The following is a 16,858-nucleotide window of genomic DNA, read 5'->3' on the forward strand; positions in this document are numbered from 1 at the left end:
CCCAGGATCAAGGATGCTTTACCTTTTCTGTTCTCGCAATCACTTCTACATTTCTGCCCTCTCCACCAATCCTCCTGTCCTCCAAAAACAAAAGACCAGAAACTCCCTAGCAGTACCTTATTATATGGCAGTTGCAATGATGCCAACCTAGGGTCGTCTGGGTTATACACCTCTAAGCCGCCTCCTCACCTCCATCCACAGCTGGGAAAGCACACACTCTAGCCCAAGCCTGTGTGCCCGAGGCCTTTAGCCAAGTAATGCGTCTTCCCAAAATTAGGCAGAACCGTTAGATGATTTGTTTTTAGTTTTTATTTATTTTGAGAGAGAGAGAGTGAGAAGGGGCAGGGCAGAGAGAGAGAATCCCAAGGAGGCTTCGCACTGTCAGCAGGGAGCCCGACGTGGTGCTCGAACTCACGGACCCACAAGATCATGACCCGAGCCAAGATCAAGAGTTGCACGATTAACCAGCTGAGCCACCCAGGAGCCCCAGAACTGTGAGATCATTTCAAAACCTACACATGCACGAGTGCCTGGGTGGCTCAGCTGGTTGAGTGTCCCACTCTTAACTTTGGCTCAGGTCGTGATCTCACGGTGGTGAGACTGAGCCCCACTTTGGGCCCCATGTTCAGCAAGCTTAAGGTTCTCTCCCTCTCCCTCTGCCCTTCCCCAGCACACTGCGCACGTGTGTGCTCTCTCTCAGAAAAACCCCAAACGACCTAAATATTCATGCAACCATGCCCAATTCATTTATTATTTTAACAGCTTATGTGATCACTCTATACTGAGATGGTAACTTTGAATTTTGTTTCAAAAGGCTATTTCATCCAGTTCTGAAAAATATTTTTTTTCAATATATGAAGTTTATTGTCAAATTGGTTTCCATACAACACCCAGTGCTCATCCCAAAAGGTGCCCTCCTCAATACCCATCACCCACCCTCCCCGCCCTCCCACCCCCCATCAACCCTCAGTTTGTTCTCAGTTTTTAAGAGTCTCTTATGCTTTGGCTCTCTTCCACTCTAACCTCTTTTTTTTTTTTTTTCCTTCCCCTCCTCCATGGGTTTCTGTTAAGTTTCTCAGGATCCACATAAAAGTGAAACCATATGGTATCTGTCTTTCTCTGTATGGCTTATTTCACTTAGCATCACACTCTCCAGTTCCATCCATGTTGCTACAGAGGGCCAGATTTCATTCTTTCTCATTGCCACGTAGTACTCCATTGTGTATGTAAACCACAATTTCTTTATCCATTCATCAGTTGATGGACATTTAGGCTCTTTCCATAACTGGCTATTGTTGAGAGTGCTGCTATAAACATTGGGGTACAAGTGCCCCTATGCATCTGAAAAATATTTCCACATCTTCTCAAAAGAAGTGTCCCTCCCTACTCCCAGTGACCATACTTGGTTGTGGGGGAGTGGCAGTACTGAAAGCCACAGATTGACTAGTCTCGACTAGAGTCAATGGAAGATTCTGAAAGCCAAAGGAACAGGCAAAACTTTAAACCAGAAGTGCCAGAAGTGCCAAGATACAAAATATGGAATCCAAGAGGCCGTCAAATCCAAGTAAGCCAAAAGCAGGTCATGAAATATGTCAGGGCCTAACGTATGGTGCCAGAGAGAGGAAAGCAAGCACTGAGGAGGCAATAGATAGGATGAGAGTTGAGGGACGTTCTGCATGATTTCCTAGAGTACCTAACCATTGAGGGTTTGCAGTTTGCTTTTGTGGACCAGCCAGGCCACGGTCATTGACGGTCCAGCCCATTTACAGGACCAATGGCAATGAGAGCACCCCTGAAGTGGGAAATATTTCTCATTACCATTGTGTTGGCCCACACCCATCCTAACTACTGGTTCTTGCAAAGAAGATGGCATCGAGGGCAGTTGGTCACTTTTCACCACATACACATGGCTCCTGATCTCAGGTTGGCAGATGTTGGCATAAGTAACGAAGGAGGAGGCAGGGTCGTGCTGATTCAGGTATAACCAGAGCCAGGAACAGAACAATGAGGAGGGAGTTCCAGGGTAATAATGCGATAATGGCTTTTATGACCCGTAAGAATTCCCTGCAGCGTGGTTCCTCTTGGCAAAGGCAGATTTACCTACATGTCTGGGGAGTGCCTGTGCCACCAGCCCCTGGTTGGTCGCCTCTGCTGTCTGGCTCTAGTCAACATTTAAATTTCTCACTAGCTCGCCAGAGGGCACCTTCCGGGTCTGCTCGAACAGCCTGTGACTTACCTTCCACTATTCGTTGGCTGTTGGGATGGTATGGGAGTGCTTGACGGTGGGAAATGCCGAGGCTAAGTTGCTACGAAACTGCCCTGCGGGAAAGGGTCTAGTGATGGTCAAGGGGAAGTTCTTCAGAGGCTGGTGAGGCTTCAGTGCCTCCTGCGAGTCCCAGCAGCAGTCTTCTCTTGACACCCAGGTGCTGCGTTCCAGCTGGTTACTGATCTTGAGCTGATGGCTGGAGGACAAGCTGGACAGTACAATCCAAAACCAAGATATGTGCTAGGGAAGAGTTTTTCTCCGGAAATTTTACATTAACAGAGCAGCAGTGCCTTAGTTAGTTCAGGCTGCTCTATAACACAATACCATAAGGTGGCTTCCAAACAACAGAAATTTCTCATTTGAGGCTGGGGAGTCCGAGATGAAGATGCCAGTCGACCCGGCGAGGGCCCAATTCTTGGTTCACAGACAGCTGTCTTCTCGCCGTGTCCTCTCATGGCATAAGAGGGGAGCTCTCTGGGGTCTTTGTTATAAGGGCATGAATCCCACTCGTGAGGGCTCCACCCCATGACCTAATCATCTGCCAAAGGCCCGCCTGCTAACACCATCGCATCGGAGGCTAGGATTTCAACGTAGGAATTCTGGGGCGACACACGAATTGAGCCCATTGTGGGCAGCAAGCTGATAGAAGGGGAGATGTTCCAGTCTGGAGCTGGAGTCCACTGTGACCAATACAACATGGCTGTGAGAGCGGGACAAGTCCATGACAAGTTCTGTGCCAGTGCTATTCCAGGGCATCTGGTGTTTGGCAATGACTCTTTAGTCTGTCTAGACCTGAATTTATTGTGCAGGCATGTGACTTAATGGCTGGTGTACTACAGGTTGTTGGACTCCACCAAAAAGAAGTCATCTTTAAGGAAGCTTTGCAGGCTCTCCTTAAAAACTTCAAGGGCCACCCTAGCTCACCAGTAGTAGCAGGAAGGTGCTGGAGGCCTGCAGTTTGGACTCCCCTAAATCTGGAGGCCCGCCGGGTCATTCTGCCTATGCCTTGCATCCTGTTTCTTTGAGGGCCATTTCTGGATGGCTGAGTAAGTATAGTTCCCCTTGTCACATTGTTCCTGGTGGCTACCGTGTTCTCTGGCAGAGTCTACTGGGTCTACAAAGGTTCTGATGTCCTCTAGAATTTTGTGTCAGTGCATTTGCTCTGCGGTTGAGCTGAGCAACAAGCAGAGGGTATGGAAATCAAACCCTCTAAAAAGAGCGGTCATCGGGGCCCCTGGGTGGCTCAGTCGGTTAAGCGTCCGACTTTGGCTCAGGTCATGATCTCGCAGTTCATGGGTTTGAGCCCCGCATCGGGCTCTGTGCTGACAGCTCAGAGCCTGGAGCCCGCTTCGGATTCTGCATCTCCCTCTCTTTCTATCCCTCCCCCCCCACACACACACACTTGCACGCTGTCTCTCTCTCTCTCCTTCTCTCTTTCTCTCTCTCTCTCAAGAATGAACATAAAAAAAATTTTTTTGGGCGGGGGGCGCCTGGGTGGCTCAGTCGGTTGAGCGGCCGACTTTGGCTCAGGTCATGATCTCACGGTCCGTGAGTTCGAGCCCTGCGTCAGGCTCTGTGCTGACAGCTCAGAGCCTGGAGCCTGTTTCAGATTCTGTGTCTCCCTCTCTCTGACCCTCCCCTGTTCGTGCTCTGTCTCTCCCTGTCTCAAAAATAAATAAAACGTTAAAAAAAATTTTTAAATTTTTTTTTTTAACAAGAGGGGCCATCAACTGCACTTGCAGCCTTTTCTGATGTGGAGAGGCAGTATAGCACTGTAGCTGAGAGCCTGTGCTCGGCTGTTAGACATACCAGATTTGGTCACTCACTAGATGTTTAGCTTTAAACACGCTACTTGTCCTGACAGGAATGAGGATAAAAGTATGACCCACATCACAGAAGTGTTGTGATTAAATGAGATAATATACGAAGTGCTTGGCACAGTGATGACGCCAAGTAAATCCTCAGCAAACGGCTATTACTGTTTTCTGGTTTTACCCCAGCAGCTCTAAATGACAGTGACCAAGCTGTACACAAACAGAAGACTGGCCCCCTACACAGGTTGCCCCCATGCTTCAAAGGTAGCCCTGACGGCCAGTAGCTCCCGCCCCCAGGGCGGTGGTTCTTGGACGGGACCAGCTGAAGAACTTAACGCACGGGGTCTCTTGTATTAGAATCCCACCTCAAGATTTCAAGCACTTGTTGTCAAGGTGTACAGAGGCACTGAGATTGGGGGGTAGGGGGAACACAGAGGAGTACGATGAGGCCCATCCAGTTTCCTCTCCGGGAGGGTCAGGCCAGCTCTCTGGAGCTGAGGTCAGCACGCCTTTGTCTGGACATCCGAGCAGAGCGGCTGGCCTCTCGGGAGCCCAGCTCAGGGTCACTCTGAGAAGGTGTGGCAAGGTCTCGAGGACTATCTCAAACTGCCCACAAGTCAGCTCTTTGGGAAATCGGAGCTGCCCAGGCTGTTAGGGAGCACCGGTGCAGACGCCTTTCCTGTAGCACACGTTTTGTTCTTTAACCCACTTCACATCCCTTATGCCCTCCTACCACCAACCTCATTGTCTTCTGGGCATTTCCTTTCCCCATACTGTGATCTGTTTTGGTGGAATAGTAGAGCGAGGTGTCCTCCCTTCCCTTTAAGGCAGCCAGAGATCCCAGACATCCTCTTGCCACCACTGGTACATCCACGGGGTGGTTTGTGACCACAGGGTAGCCTTTCTCTCACTCAGACTTTAGCACAACCATTTAAAGACTGAAATCTAAATCCTGAAATCTAAAACTGTCTGGTCCCATCTGTTCCTGGCCTGGCTCTTTAAGACTTCCCTCTACCCCCTGGGCTCCCCAACACACTTTCGTGTGTTTGCAAGAGTGGGTTTCTGTGGCTCGCAAGCAAACCACCCAGCTAGGTTCATGGTGCCAAACGTCTCATTCTAATTGTGGCAGCAGCCATAACTCTGGCCTTTAGAGATGGAGCCTTGCACCTGATGGAGCTGCCGTGTTCTGAGGGGCAAGGCTCTCATGTTCAGGGATGGGGGCTGCTGATTTGTACGGAAATGACCACTCATTGCTGCAAAGTGGGAACTTAATTAAAAAGTATTCTGAAATCCCACCAAGAAGCCTCCAAATTTGCTAGAATCATCTAGAATCTCTGGGAAAGCAAAAGGGTAGGGCTGGCTCTGCCCCAGCAAATGAGCTGTAAGTGGGAACATCAGCTTTGGCTTTCGGCTGAGCCACAAACACAGCCAACTGTCTGAAGTCCCGTTTTCTTCCCTCAGACTTAGAGCCATCCCGCAGGCTTCGGTAGACCCCACGCATTCTTGAAACTCATCCTACCCACACTTTGATGGTGGCCAGACGTAGGCCTGGCCAGCGACTGGGCTGACAAACGCTGGGGACTCTGGGTCACGGGGTTTCTGAGGTGTAAGGAACAGGCAAAGGTCCAAAATTCCAGGAGATGAATCCAAAGGGACACCAAATACGCGGAGCCAAAGCAGGTACAGAAATCTCAGCACAGGTGTTTGGGGCCCGAGATCAGAGCAAGTGCGAGCGTACCAGGAGCAGTGAGGTAGGAGGGAGTCCTTGCTGAGTGACCGCCCAGAATGTCCATTTGTCACTTGCAACTTATTTTTGCAAGTTAGTCCATCTCTAGTGCCTACGTGGATCCAGGGTCATGAACAGAGCAGATATGTGAGGCGATTGAAGCACAAAATGGAGATTCTGGGTGAATCTTCAGCAATATTCTTAAATTTCAGTAATGACCTTCCGTCCTTTCCCTGTGAAGGAAACCACCTGAACAATGGCCTGGTGTTCCATCACCATTGTCAAACATCTGGACACAGGTCCAGTAAGCTGGGGGCCCTGACACCGATCAGTTCTGTGACCGTGGGGAGTCGTATAACCCTTTTGGGCCTCAGTTTCATCTTCTGAGGAATGGGGATAATAGTATCTCCCCGACCTACTTTGTAGTGGTGTTGTGAAAATCAAATAAATCATAAGGATGCCCGAAATCATAAGAAAGCTGAAAATGCTGCAGAAACCTGAGAGTCTTGTCAGGCTCCCCTCTTTTAAATCGAAAAAATAATGCTTTTTATTTGCCACTCTTCTTTGCAGAGTTCAGAGTCTTCAAAAAGCATTATTTTCTTGACAGTAACTGATACTTTTCACGGACCTCTGTTAGGAACTCAGCTGAAGAGGCTAGCAAACTTTCGCACAAGCTATTTTTAATCTGGGAAATAAGCTAATGCACTTATTCCCTCCAGCCACTGCTGCGACTTGGAAAAACAAAATATTCGCGGCCTTTGCAGTAGCTGTTGCGCAGGAAGTCCCTCGGATCGAGCCACACTGTCAGCTCGGTAGCACACGGGTATCGGTGAGGGCAGCCATGCTGAAGCCCAGCACCCTGAGGATGTTACTTGGGTTTGGTCTTATAGTTGGGTTTAGTCCGGGTCCTGGACTTAGGGTTGAGAAGACCCTCCTTGCGCTGCGCTTCTGAAAAGACAAAAACAATTAGAATACTGTAGTAACGACATCTAATATTTACGGAGGACTTTTAACTTCACACAGTGTTTAAAAAATTCCATTCTGCCTGAGTACCTCCCAAGCTACAAACAGGCAATGTACCTACCCCAAATTTGACTCTAAGTTGGTTACTGGGATTCAGAGCACATTTTCCCAAAGTTAAAGTGCAGCCAGCTAGTCACCTGAGTTCTGGGTCCCGGAAAAGAGGACTATGTGGTCAAGGAGAGGGATTTCCTCTTCCTTCCTATACATATCCCGAGACTGGCAGGGAAAAAAAAAAATTCAAATAGAGCCAGGATCCAGAATCCCCATCCATTGCTGCACTGCTGTCTCCCCGCCTCCTGCACACAGACCCTACTCCAGCGCCGCCCTCGGGACGGGTGCAGGGGGCCTCCTGCCATCAAGCCGGCTCTCCCTGGCTGCTCCATGACACCAGGCTTCTCACTTCGAATCCTTCCGACTGGCTGCTGCCACCTCATCCTGCATTCGGTCCTCTTGTTCACACCCTCGTCTTGCTCCTAGTGTATCTCCCGGCTCCCAGCTCCCAGCTCCTAACCGAGGCAGGCCTCGCTGAGATCAGAGACTAAGCCACCATTCATCTTTGTCAACTTCCCTCTCGATTCCTGTCTTCATTCACAGCTCAGAGCACAATGATTTGCCAAATATGAAAAATACTGACATAAAACAAAAACAAATGTGTCTCCTACTCTGTCCAGATCTTCCCCATACCCAGCGTGCACAAGCCTCGTCCTTTTACCGTATGTAAGCGTCCCTTCGCAGCCCATCTCTTGGGGGAAGGTGATCTCATGCTCCATCTAACACAAATATGACACTGCATGTGCCATACAAGTCCCACATTGGTCTCATTGCATTTTTCAAAGGAGCTGTCTGCTCACCCTAAGGAATGTCCAATTTATGGATTTTCCGGGGAAAGTGGTCAGGTCTCCCGCATGGCGTGCGGACTGCCAGGCTTAGGAGCCAACTCTCCCAAGCCTTGCAAAGCTTCTCATCCTCCACTTTTGAGCCCCCCTGACAATGACTCTGAAGGGGTATTTGGAAGGAAGGGGCAGGGTGGCTATGTTTGTGTAGGTAATTGTTTATAGGTTGGGGATACACTGTATACAGTCATCCTCTACTTAAAACTATTAATACTTTTTCTATTCTGGATTTAACCTCATCCCCACGATCTTTATGGAAATCGAGAGAAACAAAGTCACTCATTCCATACTGAGGTAACCTCTCCAGGTTAACGCGAAAGCCTTTGGCATGGTTTGCATATTTATTATTCCGTAATCTGGAAAAAGTCTAGTTTGCAAGCCGTCAGGATAAAATTACACAGTGTAAGATGAAAAATTTTTAATCCATGAATACTATCTCACATATAGTCAAACGTAAAGCTAAAGGATTGTCACACTTGGAATAATCAGCGTTTTACTAGTGGACAGTTAACAGAAAGAGAGAAACTGAGCTCAGTCTGGTGACAGTACGGATACAGCACACGTGGGCGGGAGGCTGTGGGGCACCAGCTAACCTACTGCTTTTGCTGGGGGTATAGGTGAAGCCAGGAGTGACCAAAGAAAACAGCAAGTAGCTATGTTCCCGGTGCTATCCCTTATACTAGCAGCTGTCCTGGGATGAGACCACAGGTGGAAGATGAAGATGAAAATCAAAAAATAGCCTCCAAAACTGGGGATATGGGAAACTGCTTAAGGGCAGGTTATAGCATTAATTAGAGACCAGAAAATAAAGAGTTAACTCTTTTCCTGTAGAATAATAATAATTCCTGTAGAAGAATAATTTTCATCATAGGAAATCCAACAAGTATCAAAAACTAAACTCAAAATTCCCCATAAACCTCCATCAACCAGAGACAATGTGTGTCAATATTTGGACACAATTTCCTTTTGGTCTTTTTTAAAAAAGAGTTTAAAAACGCTTCAAATAAGAGTTAAATAATGCTGTAAAAAAGTGTGTCATATCCTGTTTCCTTACATTTGATATTTAAATATAAGAACTTCCCATGTCATTATAAACCATTTTAATAGTGGTATAATATTCAAGCATATTAGTATAGCATTATTAATTAACCCTTCTTCCATGATTGGAGGTAGGTTGTTTCTATTATATACAATGATACATTGAACATCTTTGTGCATTAATCTTTTTTTCTATATTTAGGATTATTTCCTTGGACTAGATTCTCAAGGGTAAAATTACTCAGTCAGAGGTCAAAGTATATGCATGTTTTAAAGGCATATCCATACATACCTTCAAACTATTTTCTCAAAGAGCTATATGTCTATCCAACCACGAGTATCATCTGTAAAACGAACTACTTTGCCCCTTCTGATCAGCATTATGTTCTTTTGTTTTTAAAACTCTTTGCCAGTTTTAGAAGTAAAAATTGTATCTCATGTTAGTTTATTGTCGGCAATTGTTAGTTGTTTGGGTTTCTTTTTTGTGAGTTGTCCAAATAAGACAGTAACATGGTTAAATGTATGTGCATTCCTGTGAAAAGTATGAACCAGTAAATCACTAAATATGTTAATATTCTTCTAAGATATTTGTGACCCAAACAAATTTGAGACCCAAACAAGTCTCATTTCATTAGTAAAACCTTAATAAAGCAAAATGAGAAAGCAAGACTCACCTTTCTTTAGAGACTTTGAGGAACATTCTACTGCCTTGTTTCCTTCTTCTTCCTCTTCTTCTTTTTCTTCTTCTTCTCCTCCTCTTTCATTTTCTTCTTCTCTGCGTGTTTCAGCCTCCCTCTCTTGAGACCTTTTCAAAATATCCTCTACTTCCCTCTCTAGTTCTTTATTTCTTATGAGGGTATGATGAAGTTTCTCATTTACCTCCTCAAACTTCTCCTCTGCTTGTCTGGCTCTGCTTTCAAACTCTCTGATGTGGACAAAGGCCAGAGAAAACACAACAAAATGGAAAGGTTTGAAAAAGTATCTTTCATGAATAGGAACACATAATCTAGAAGAGGCAGTAGAATTAGATATGTCCATCCAAAACGTACAAAGAAGGGAGGCAGCAGCATCAATCGTTAACCCAGAACTGGGGTCCTGGAAGCTACTTGGATGGCAATATCAGAGTGGCAGTCATGCTGTGATTTAAGAATGCAACATATTTATGGGGCCCCTGGGTGGCTCAGTTGGTTAAGCGTCCGACTTCAGCTCAGGTCATGATCTCGTGGTCTGTGAGGTGGAGCCCTGCGTCAGGTTTTGTGCCGACAGCTCAGAGCCTGGAGCCTGCTTTGGATTCTGTGTCTCCCTCTCTCTCTGCCCCTCCCCTGCTCATGCTCTGTCTCTCTCTGTCTCTCAAAAAATAAAATAAAACTTAAAAAAAGAAGGATGCAACATACTTATAATTTCTTAGTGAAATCTGACTTTGGGTATTTGGATTTCTCGTCAACAGCCAAGGAACCCCTTTTTCAGTAGCTAATTTTGGCTCCTCTTCATTGATGTGATCCAACATACTAAATCAATAGTGTCCTTTCTTTTCCAGTACCTCTAAAACCAGATCTGACAGTAAATAAAACCAATCTGAAACGTGCCTCTTAATTCCTAGAGTGCGTGTTATATGTCTACATGGCTGTGCTCTTCTCTTGGCACTCACGACCATCTTGACTATATCGCCCTTCCTACTCTTGGGGTTATGTAGCATTCTTTCTTGCAGAGTATTTCTCCCAGCTCCGTCTCTAGCTCATCTCTTAGAAACACACTGAATAGACCCTCCTAATACCCTACTCCCCACATACACACACGTTCCCTCCCTCCATCTCCACCGTGGGTGAGGACGGATGTTCCTGTGGAAGCAGTGTACTTCCTTGCCATTAGCAGAAGACTTGGAGATACCCAACCAACTAGTGAGGATAAAGGGAGCAGAAGAAACACAGGTAAGCCACGAAGTGTGGATTTCTCAGCTAAACCTCCTGGCCGGCAATCTTTGTTGTTACCATCGTGGAGCCTCATACTTACATCAGCTTCTCCTGTGTGCGTTCAATTACAGCCATTGCTTCTAGATACTTTGGGGCCAGTGTGCCTTGACTAGCTGATTCTCTCTGACAAAGGAAATAAGCAGTATGAGTGAACTGAGAATCCCAACAGTCAATACTCTACTTCTTCAGAATGTTTTGGACTAAGCCTTCCAGAATATTTTTTTCTACTCTCCATATTTATATAGTAAATGATCAAGCAGTCTTAACACCAAAAAAGAACAGGGACTACCTATGGCCACACAGCATACCAGCTTCCAAATTATTCATGCTACAGGTGGATATAAATTTGATTAGAACTGTGAAGAAGCAGGGAAAATAATATCAACAAAAAGAAACAAGGAAAGAAGAAAAGGTTTAAAAATAAAGAGAAGGCTAAATGTGTTTCTGTAATAAATCAAGTTGATGATCAAGGAAATTAACTATTTTTCTTAAGAATTTACTTCACCAAGCACATAACATTGCAACATCCAATCACATCTCTCAGGGCCTTAGGGAACTCAATAAATATCAAGGCAGTGAATGTATGAAAAAAAAACCCGCCTCTTTCATTTATCTTGACTCTACATACATTCTAGGAAACAAAAGAAAGGTAAAAGAAGGTATTTAGAAAACAAAAATTGTAAGCATATTTTAAAATAAATGTGACATTTTCCCAGAACTGTACATTTTAAAAATTGAAGGATAGTTGACACACGATGTTACACTACTTCCAGGTGTGCCGCATGCTGATTGGACGAATCTATACCTTATGCTGTGCTCACCGCAAGTGTAGCTCCCATCTGTCACCATACGACGCCATTACTACGTCACTGGCTATATTCCCTGTGCTGTACCTCTCATCCCCGTGACTTATTCATTCCATAACTGGAAGCCTGTACCTCCCACTCCCCTTCGCCCCTTTTTGCCCACAACTGTGTTAAAAGTCTCATGTATCCATGTTTCCGAACCTGAGGCGAGTAAAAGGTAAGCCCCACATTATAGATGGAAAGGGAGCTCTGAGAGGGTAGGCAGCCTTCCATCCACACAGAAGGACCTAGTGGGTTAAAGCAAAACCCTCATCTGGGCCTCTTCATTCTCACCCACACAGCCCATGGCAGTATGCTAGCTTTTTCTAAAGGAAAACCAGAGAAAAACCACGTGAAACATTTTCACTGTTACCCTAGCTCTTTTACTCTCTTCTTATTGTCCCAGTCACCTACTCTTGTCTTTCTGCTTTGCTCCCCTTTCTTGGGTAGTTTGTTTGGAAAGTAAATGCTATCGTTGTCCAGCCTGGACCAGAAGCATGTGACTTGGCTGTGGCCACACAGCACTTGCCACTAACTTATTTGTTCTGTGAGGCCAAAAGAAAGGTGTTCAGAGCGGAGGCTTCTAGAACTGGAATTCCTCACATGGTTTACAGCTCTATGGAACAACTTTGTAGGTAGAAACCAAAGTAAACCAGTACCGTACTCTGCGCACACCGGAGCCTTCAGACGCGCATTCATTCAACGGATACACGGCGGAGCCTTGAACTGCATAGGCTTGAACAGTGCATGCCCACTTTTACATGGATTTTTTTCACAGTCCAGTACTGTAAACGTCTTTCCTCTTCCTTATCGTTTTCTTAATAACATTTGCTTTCCTCTAGCTTACTTCATTGTAAGGATACAGTGCGTAATTCGTGTGACATACAAAATATGTGTTGAATGTCCGTGTTATCTGTGAGACTTCCAGTCAACAGTAGGCTATTACTAGTTAAGTTTCTGGAGACTCAAAAGTTACATACGGACTTTTGACTGTGCAGGGAGTCAGTGTCCCTAACCCCTGAGCTCTTCAAGAGTCCACCGTATATTTAGTTACAGTGTGTGAGGAAAACGTCCCTGTTTTGACACTGGCAAGTACAGATTAACGTTTTGTGGTCCATTTCAAATCCTTCCAGAGGAAATTCCTGTGGCATCCTCTGTGTATGGCTGGTGGCAGCCTCCCCCGCATCACCCATATAATGATACTGACACCTCAAGGCTAATCACAGACATGGCTTTAGACCCTATTCTCCTACGCCTAGCCTTCCTCTGGCTTCTGTGGTCTGTCACCCTGTTTAAGAGAGACAAACACGGGCCTCGTGGCTCTTGGAAATAATTGCATTGGACTTTCCTTATTTGTGCCAATCTGCTGTAGCTTTGCACTTCGTCTCTGACTCCAATTCTGTCTCTGGCCTTTTTGACTTGGTCTTCCTCAGGTTTGACTCCACTAATGGGCTTTGAATTGGACAATAGCTCTAGCCTGACACTATCTCAGGGAGGATCTTACTCCAGGCCTACTTCTTTGGGATCCGACTCCCAGCACTGACATAGCGCCGCAGCAGCTTTGGACATAATTTCTAGAACCACCAATCCAAGGGCCCTTCCCTGTTGCGGTTATAAAATACGTAAATTAGTCACTGCTCTGGAGTACGTGGTATTGTGAGAGGGAAACAGACTTCTAAGGGCCACCTTCAGGCCAATGACAGAAGGGCAGAATGTCTAATCTTATGTTAAAAATACTGCTGATCCCCCCAAATCTGGTGCCTGCTCATCTTTCTGCAGGAGTTCACAGGTGATTCAGCAAAATCTCCTATCATCTTCATACACTTATAAGTCTTTATGGACACCCAGAACCTACGGTGTGAAGATGAGTCTGAAAGAGATCGTTTCTAATATCTTGTTTGTTGGGGTAGCTGAGCTGTGGCCAGCCCTACTCATGCGGTCAAGAGGAAGCACTGGGGGGCCAGGGTAGCTCCGAGCACTTTTGGTAGCCTCGGGGGGAGCTTGCCGGATTTAGTCATCCCACGTCTCCACCAGCCAGCTGAGATGTTACAGAATTCCGGCTGCCTGCCCTACAGGAACAATGTTGGAATGATTCTGATTCAGAAAGGGCCACAAGGGGTGCGTTGCAGCAAGTAACCAGAACTGACTGAACGGGGCTGCCTCCGAAAGCAGAGGAGCCTTCTCCCAGGAAGGACGGCAGCAAAGCCAGCACCGCCTACAGGGATCGCTTGGTTCACGAGTCCATCAGGCACAGTGACAAATTAGATGTGCCTGTTTCAGACGGAGCTGGCCACGTTATGCACACAGGGCCTGCTTTGAGTACAGTCCTCACGAATTTCCACAAAGCCCTAACTCCTGGCTAATTGAGGAGCGTTTGAATAGTGGACGGTCCAGCCCCATTGTGGTAGACACTAGGGCATTGGGTAACGGTATGAATGAGGCCCTGGTTTACCAGGTCAAGCTATCAGCCTCCCCAAGCTGGTGGTGACTTATCACCACCCCTGTTGAGATATCACTCATATCTCAACCCTCAGAAAATCCCACACTGGTGTCATCTGCAGGAGGGCATACTAAGAGTAACTGGAATTCTCCATGCTTAGGTCACTAGCTTCCCAAGGGTCTGGCACTATTTCTCACTAGAAAAACCTGGGGCTCCTCGATCTCTTGGAGCTCTCCAGTTTTACAACTCAACTCCCAGGGACATGACAAGTTATACCTGCACACCACAGGCTTTCTGCTTCCCGATCCCTTCCTTTTTTCTTGCCTTCCCCAGGGTTAATCAAATGTACTGCCTCCTGGGAGTTGTGTTTTTAGACCAGCAAAAGAGTGCAGCTGCCTGTTAGGTCTGGTGCCTTGAACCTGTATCCCTACAAAATGGTTATTTATGTTCTTAGGACCAGAGACTGTCAAATAATAATAATAATAATAATAATAAATAAGGGAAATAAACAAGCAAACAAAAGCAAAAGAAAAACTTACAATAGAAGATTTGAAAGCTTAAAGCACCCTCAGGGAGTCCTAGTACTTTTGTAAGTGACAGGTACACGGAGCCCAGGCCCCACCTGTTCCACCTGGCCTGCAGCACAGTCCAAGATGGCGCTTCCCCCAGCTCCGCCTCCTGCCGCAAATCTCTGACCTCACAAGCCAGTTGAAGGAACCTTCATTCTCTGGGCACCCACAGCCCCAAATATCAACCTTGTCTCTGCTGGCCAAGCACAATTAGGTCTCTTCTGTTGGAGCACCTGGTGATCCCTTTCCGCCCGCGAGTGTTCCAGCCACCACCACATAGGATGAACGTGATTCTTCTTTACCTCCAGGAACTTGCAAATAATTATATACCCGGCTGGCATTTTGCTCCATTCCCCAGACCTTATAGTCAATGAGCACGTAAATGGTTCAATCTTCAGTGATCTATAGTAGCAGCATTAGCAACCTTCCAGAGCCTGGAGACAGACTTTCTGGGCCACATCGTCCCAGATGAGCTAGTCACATGGCACTGCACCGTGTCAGATGGAAAGGTGGTATCCTGGAGCAGTCCCCCCCCCCCCCCCGCCCTCCCGCCACCACCACCAAAGACAAGCTCTGTGCCCCTCAATTTTGCCCCAGGCTATAGGCTGTTCTCCTGCCTGGTTTGGGTATCTGGGAGACTTGACACTGACTCCTAGCCTAGACAGCACAGCAGGGGAGACCATCTGAGGCAGGAAGGCCTTGGGTGGGATTGGTGGGGTTAGGAGATCAAACGGTGGTGCCCTTTCCGTATGTGTCTCACGGCACATGACTCCTGACTGACTCTCCACGTGATTTCCCCCAGTTCTTCCTATAAGATTTGGAGCCTACTTCCCACAACCTCCCTGGACATATACCCCTGCAATCGGCCACACCTCTGCCTTAGTCATCCAGCTGCTGCCCAGCCTGACCCTCACCACAGCCCCACTGCACCCACCTGCTCAGATGGACCAAACCTCTGACAGTGAAATGGTCCATTACTGTGGGGGTGAAACTGGATTCGATATATGGATTTCTGGCACCACCACCCCCCGCCAGGAAAATGCACAGTATAAACATACACACGAAACGCTACATACCATTTTGGGGGATTAATGGGATGAAGGCATGACCTCCTGTACACAGAGACACGCCAATCTAGAACTGACTTACGTCTACCACGGTCCTAGAACTTTCTGTGGAGGAATCTTAAATCTATTTTCCTGGGGCGCCTGGGTGGCTCAGTTGACTAAGCATCCGACTTTGGCTCAGGTCATGATCTCATGGTTTGTGAGTGGGAGGCCCACGTTGGGCTCTGTGCTGACAGCTCAGAGCCTAGAGCCTGCTTCGAGTTCTGTATCTCCCTCTCTCTCTGCCCCTCCCCTGCTCATGCTCTCTCGCGCTCTCTCTCTCTCTCTCTCAAAAATGAATAAACATTAAAAAAAATTTTTTTTAATCTATTTTCCTGCTGAGTTTCTAAAAATTTCCAGTTTCCCATTAATTCTTGTGGTTGGAAGTATATGGTGATCACAGTTCTCAATAGAATCTGCTAAATGAATATTCTAAAAAAAAAAAAAAATAGGTCAAGTTTTGACCAAGATATTGTTAAATTAAGAAGGTCAATGAAAAGCTCATTTTAAAATGAAGTTTAGGGGCACCTGGGTGGCTCAGTCGGTTGAGCGTCCTACTTCGGCTCAGGTCATGATGTTACCGCTCATGGGTTCAAGCCCCACATCAATCTCACCACTGCTGTCAGCACAGAACCCGCTTCAGATCTTCTGTCCCCCTCTCTCTCTCCCCCTTCCTCACTTGTGCTCTATCTCTCAAAAATAGATAAATCTTAAAAAAAAAAAAATCTTTAAACTGAGGTTTAAAGAAGAGAATGAGAAGTTTTTATAAAGTTATGGTGAAAAACAAGAGTTTTCCAGGGATGACGCTGGGAGGAAAAAAAAACCCTGAAAAATATATTATGTAGGAGCTCCTGGTCCTCTTAGAGCTAAAAGTTATGTCAGATCCATATCATTTTTACATACCGTTAAATTTCCTGGCTTTTTTCTCTAGTTTTGAATCTCCGATTTGGGTTTCAGATACATACCCAGGAAGAGAATACATCTGTTTCAAATAGAGGTTTGGTATGAATGTTTTCATCTTTTTCAATTATTCGAATGAGTCTTTCCTCTTCTCTGGATGTTGAAGGCTTCTAGGGCACAGAAACACGAAGGTCCCTTTAGTGAGCTGGTAGGGGACACAGTGACAGGGCAAGTTGCCTGGAGGAGTGTCTGAAGCTTTAATTTTCCA

At 46.3% G+C, this 16,858-nt stretch overlaps 1 protein-coding gene across 3 annotated transcripts in view; it reads right to left on the reverse strand.

Moving 5' to 3' along the window:
* Window positions 1–6,469: 6,469 nt before the first annotated feature.
* AXDND1 (axonemal dynein light chain domain containing 1) overlaps window positions 6,470–16,858 on the reverse strand; it is an 87,958-nt gene continuing 77,569 nt past the window's right edge. For 2 of the 3 annotated variants that reach the window (XM_019426416.2, XM_019426411.2), the window contains 4 exons: window positions 16,656–16,760; window positions 10,771–10,853; window positions 9,435–9,685; window positions 6,470–6,754 (listed from right to left, as the gene is read on the reverse strand). In XM_019426416.2, coding sequence (XP_019281961.2) covers window positions 6,675–6,754; window positions 9,435–9,685; window positions 10,771–10,853; window positions 16,656–16,760 — 519 coding nt within the window. In that variant the 3' untranslated portion in view covers window positions 6,470–6,674. The remainder of the gene's footprint in view (window positions 6,755–9,434; window positions 9,686–10,770; window positions 10,854–16,655; window positions 16,761–16,858) is intronic. The other variant, XM_019426426.2, reaches the window with a different exon arrangement.

The sequence above is a fragment of the Panthera pardus genome, unplaced genomic scaffold (genome assembly GCF_024362965.1).
Source record: "Panthera pardus isolate Hobbes unplaced genomic scaffold, ASM2436296v1 HiC_scaffold_21, whole genome shotgun sequence".
NCBI lineage: Eukaryota > Metazoa > Chordata > Mammalia > Carnivora > Felidae > Panthera > Panthera pardus.